Source organism: Mycetomoellerius zeteki, unplaced genomic scaffold (genome assembly GCF_001594055.1).
Source record: "Mycetomoellerius zeteki isolate Tzet28-1 unplaced genomic scaffold, Tzet1.0 scaffold246, whole genome shotgun sequence".
NCBI classification, from domain to species: Eukaryota; Metazoa; Arthropoda; class Insecta; order Hymenoptera; family Formicidae; genus Mycetomoellerius; species Mycetomoellerius zeteki.
The window spans coordinates 25847-31025 of NW_017257223.1; the positions used below are offsets into that span (position 1 = coordinate 25847).

The 5179-nt window shown below is 30.1% G+C and overlaps 1 protein-coding gene across 1 annotated transcript in view; it reads left to right on the top strand.

The window, feature by feature from the left end:
• LOC108723628 (insulin-degrading enzyme-like) overlaps positions 1 to 5175 on the top strand; it is a gene marked incomplete at its 3' end in the record, with an annotated part of 10959 nt that extends 5784 nt beyond the window's left edge. Inside the window, 10 exon segments of the mRNA XM_018449523.1 lie at positions 920 to 1168; positions 1248 to 1637; positions 2073 to 2182; positions 2591 to 2735; positions 3024 to 3134; positions 3204 to 3228; positions 3231 to 3314; positions 3476 to 3682; positions 4543 to 4844; positions 5167 to 5175. Coding sequence (XP_018305025.1) covers positions 920 to 1168; positions 1248 to 1637; positions 2073 to 2182; positions 2591 to 2735; positions 3024 to 3134; positions 3204 to 3228; positions 3231 to 3314; positions 3476 to 3682; positions 4543 to 4844; positions 5167 to 5175 — 1632 coding nt within the window.
• Positions 5176 to 5179: the final 4 nt, after the last annotated feature.

A 5179-nucleotide genomic window follows, 5' to 3' on the forward strand; every position in this document is an offset into this window, starting at 1 on the left:
CGCCATGTCTGGGCTATACGCCGCGTGCGGAAGAAGTTCCCAGCTTAACGCAAAGATATGGTCCTGAGTCGCTTTCGCAACATGTGGTCAAGCATTGTCATGAAGCAAGATCACTTTACGACGTCCTTGGCCAGTAAATGGCCTCTTTTCTTCTAATGCATCGCTCAAATTGGTCAATTGTTGTTGGTAGCGGTCGTGATTGTTTCACCCGGTTGTAACAACATTTTTCTTCAGATGAAACGCGAAGTGGACGGAAAATCGAATATGCTCTTTTGTTATTGCCATCGTGAACACTACTGATTTTTGAGATAATGTGCATCAAACGCCAAACCGTATGGCATTTTAGAAGGCCAAATGTTAAAGCTTTAAAACCGCAAAAGGGCGGGAAGATATATAAAATTTAAATTGTTATTTCGGTTGTATGAAATCTAAAGCTCAGAACTTTTTTGTACATTATTCTATTCATACAAGTTTTAAGGTACGATTACTAAAAAGTTAATAGTTTACGAGTTATTTAACATTTTATGTCAGTATGTGCCAGAATAAAGTGTAAAATATCTCGTCAATTATTGATTTTTTGATATTACTATCTTAATACTTTTATATGCAGAATAATTAGAGGAATCAAATTGTGTAAAAAAATCATACAATTCCATTCAAAAAAGTGGAGTGATCTTTACATCCTTTTAGCGCCTCCACCTAGAAAAAAAACTACATGATCAAAATACGCCCCCCTCGAAACCGTTCCATTTGAAACATTTTTCTATATCTTCCATATTTTTCGAGATATTTGCCTGGGGAAATTAAAATGGGCCACCCTGTATATGTGTGCGTATGTGTGCGCGCGCGCGCTCGCGCGTGCGTGCGTGTGTGTGAACATATATATATTTTTACATTTATTGTTAATTTGTCAATATAGCCTGAAGATTACGTTTCTCATTTGTTTGGACATGAAGGAAAAGGTTCATTATTATCGGCTTTAAAAGCCAATGGGTGGTGTAACTTCTTAGTATCTGGAAAACATCTTGCTGCCAGAGGCTTCAGTATGTTCTATATTCTTGTCGATTTAACCGAAGAAGGTATTAAGCATATCGAAAATATTGTTCTACTGATGTTTCAGTATATCAATATGCTTAAGTTGAAAGGACCAATCAAATGGATCTACGATGTAATTAAAAACGAAATAAATTATAATTTTATGTAGAATTATGCTATCGTAATTTACCAGACATTTTGTACATTTGCAGGAATGTACAGATATTGCGAGAATAAACTTTCGTTTTAAGGAGAAGTCTCTGCCTCATACTTACGTGAAATGTACGGTTCGAGCGTTGCAAGAATTTCCTATGAATGAAGTTTTATGCGCGCAGTGTATTTACCCTGAATGGCGACCTGACTTAATCGAGGAAATAATGGGATATTTGACGCCACAAAATGTTAGGATTTACGTAGGTGCAAAAGCATATGAAAATATAGCGAATGAAACTGAAAGATGGTACGGTACTAAATATAAGAAGGTGAAGGTACACAAGGAAACAATGGATATGTGGAATTCCGCTGGTTTTAACGATGTCTTGAAATTGCCTCCCAAGAATGAATTTATAGCAACTATATTTGATATCAAGCCACAAACTAATGTAATTAAAATTATAATCTTTTGTTAGTATTAATTCTTGATCACACATTGAGATACTCAAAGCAAAATCTCCATGAAGCGTAAACTCTATCGTGAAATTTGATGATATGAAATAGAATTTAATTAATGTTAGAGTAACGTAAAATAAATTCTGTCTCTTTTACACATGTGTAGTTGTTTATGTAATAATTACGTATGAAGTGCGTCTGAATATAATATTTCTGTACTAACTTTACAAAAATATGTGCCGATCTTTAAACGGTAGTTTACACGACAGGAAGCTAACAGATTGTGATACAAATAAGGAAAGTGCGATGCAACAATTTTGGTTTTGATTTGTTTTTGTACATGAAATTGTCCTTTGCCCTATTGTATTTGATTTCATTATGTATATATTTGCATGTCATTGTATACATTAACAGGTGAAATTTTACAGGTTCAAAAGTTTCCCATTATTTTGGAGGATACATCATTTGTAAGACTTTGGTATAAAAAGGACGATGAATTTCTTGTGCCTAGAGCAAGAATGAACTTCCATTTCGTCTGGTATGTATTACGTGATTGTAAAAGATATGTTGCTGCTCTAATTAAATATTTAATGCCGAAATATTTTTAAATGTAATTTTGAAATATTCTGGCAACTTAAACGAGTTTAATTATTAATTCACAATATGACGAAATTAGTTGATAGTGGATGCAAAATTAAGTTTATTTTTTTTTAACAGTTTCAGTGATAATTAACGTATTAATATTATTTGGTATGCATATATTAATGTGCATATTAATGTGCAAATAATATTAATAAGTTGGTTACCATTGAAACTATTTAAAAAAAGATAAACTTTATTTGGCAATTATGATTCTTAAAATATTATTACTTGCAAATGAGAATTAAATATACAAAAAATATTTTTTATAATTATGCACAATGTTTGTTTTGTCTCTAATTTATAGCTCATTTCCCCGTACGGATTCCCTTAGTTGCAATTTGATTTATTTCTTTAATGATCTGTTGTATGATTCTCTTGCGGAATATACATATGATGCTGTTTTAGCTGGTTTACAATGGGAATTTGATTCTACTTACTATGGAATATCAGTGAGTACATATATAATAACAATAAATAAAAATATAATGTCTATTATTTAAATAAATTTGAATGTTTATTAGAATAAATTATTATTCAATTTGTTATTAATATTAGTAATGTTTAAAACAAACGCTATTTTACACATATACATAAAATATTGCTTTCAGAGGAATCATTTATTTCTTATTTCTAATTTCTTATTCTTAATTATGCACAATTCTTTTTCTATGTAATAATGTTTATCAACTGTTTTATTAAAATAAATTTATAATTTAAAAGGTCAATTCTTTTTATAGCTCTCTATAGGTGGTTATGATAACAAACAACGTATGCTGTTGGAAAACATTATGGATCGAATGATAAATTTTAAGGTTGATCCGAAGAGGTTTGAAATCCTAAAGGAAAAAGTACGTACAATAAATACAATCAATATTTTTAGTTTAATTAAGCAACATATTTATATAGAATTATTACAGTACATCAGAAACTTGAAAAATTTCGCTGCTACGATCAAGCTGAATATTATATTAGAGTCCTATTATCAGAGGAACGTATTCTCATTTCAGAATTACTGGAAACGACTACCTGTAAGCATAAAAGAAAACTTGTACTTTTTGTAAAAAATTATTTTCTTTTCTCTCTCTTTCTTTCAATTTCTTTTAGTTCTTAGCACAATAACAGCACATATTAATGACGTACAATTAATATTTCTGATGTATTTATGATTATATTATTTATTCTATGATAGATGTAAGTATCGAGAGTCTCCAGCGGTTTATACCACAGCTACTCAGTAAGATGCACGTCGAGTGCTTAATATATGGTAATGTGACTGTAATGGAAGCTAGAGATATAATTAAACTAATTGAGTCTAAGTTAACAACTGGAGTATCCAATAGAATACCCTTGTTAGAACAGCAACTAGTATTGTCCCGTGACATTAAACTAGAAGATGGTAAGCATATAACGTGATAAAATTTCATTTATGATAATTTGATAAAATTAATATGTTTATGCCCGATTGCACTAACGTTACTTTAATTTTCTCGCGGAGTAAAAAGGAGATCAAACTCAAAAATTTAAAGTGGCCTTAAAACACGAAAAATGTACATCGAGAATATTAAAAGGAAAGTTGGAAGTATTTCTGTATCACATGATAACGTGCACGGGTTACACATGTATGCACGTTATATTTTTATTCCGGAATTTCCAATTTATATAAAATGTTATTCTATTTGATTCAAATGTGAATGCATCAATGAATACTTCAAACACCTGATACTAGCGAGCGCACACGAACTGTTGGTAAAATCTTCTAGCTCACAGTTTTCTTCGACAGGTTTCGTCGGATATGTTCTTCCATAAAATGATTTTCCGTAGCCTGAAATCGAACCGAACATTTTCACGACCGGCTGCTTGAATTTGGTCTCCTTTTCATAGATTTTTTTAAAGCCGAGAGGGAAGTAGAGAAGGACAGAGTTTTAAGTCTTGTTTAAAGTTGAAAGTAGCGTTGGTACAATCTGCCGTTAAAGAATTTCGTGAAAAATTTTATTATTTCTAATTTCTAATATAATTTCATATAAATGCTAGGTTTATTATAGACAAAAATATAAAAATATGAAAATGAAAAATGTAATCTATTTCAATATAAAAAAGAAATATGTATAAATAATACAAAATTATTTGATAATGAAAACATTTTTTTATCTATAATAAAATTTTTATCTTAGAAATTAGATTGGATCTTGAGTTAATATTGATTATATGATTTAGTATGCAACAATTTGTAGCAATATGTAATATATGTGTTTACAGGTTGTCACTTTTTGTTTGAAGCAGAAAATAATGTACATGAAAATTCTTGTACAATGGTATATTATTCAACTGGTTTACAATCAACAGAGTCGAATATGCTCTTACAGCTCTTGAAATTAATTATTGCGGAACCGTGCTACAATACTTTAAGAACTAAGGAGCAATTAGGCTATATAGTATTTAGTGATATATTTCAAACGAATACATATAGTGGAGAACAAGGCTTGCAAATCTTTGTACAAAGTGATGAACACCCACAATATGTCGAAAAACGAATAAATTTATTTTTAAACTCCATGTTGGTAAGTATAATGAGGAGACGCGGTAACCGTCAAGTATATTGAAATATTTATTTTATTTTTGAAATTTAATATATTAAAAATATTCTTTTGATATTATTATGGAGGTATAATATCATATCATGAAAGGGACGCTACAGCGTATCCTTTACTGGAATGAACTCGCTTATGTAATTAAAAATTGTTTTGTTTAAACAAATTGATGTTATTAAAAAATGTATATATTAAGGAAGATTTTTACAATTAAAATGAGATAATAATCATGTCCGTAAGTGTACTTGGTGCTTAGATATGAATATTGCTTAGATATGTATGTATTTTTCAGCCCGATTTATGTC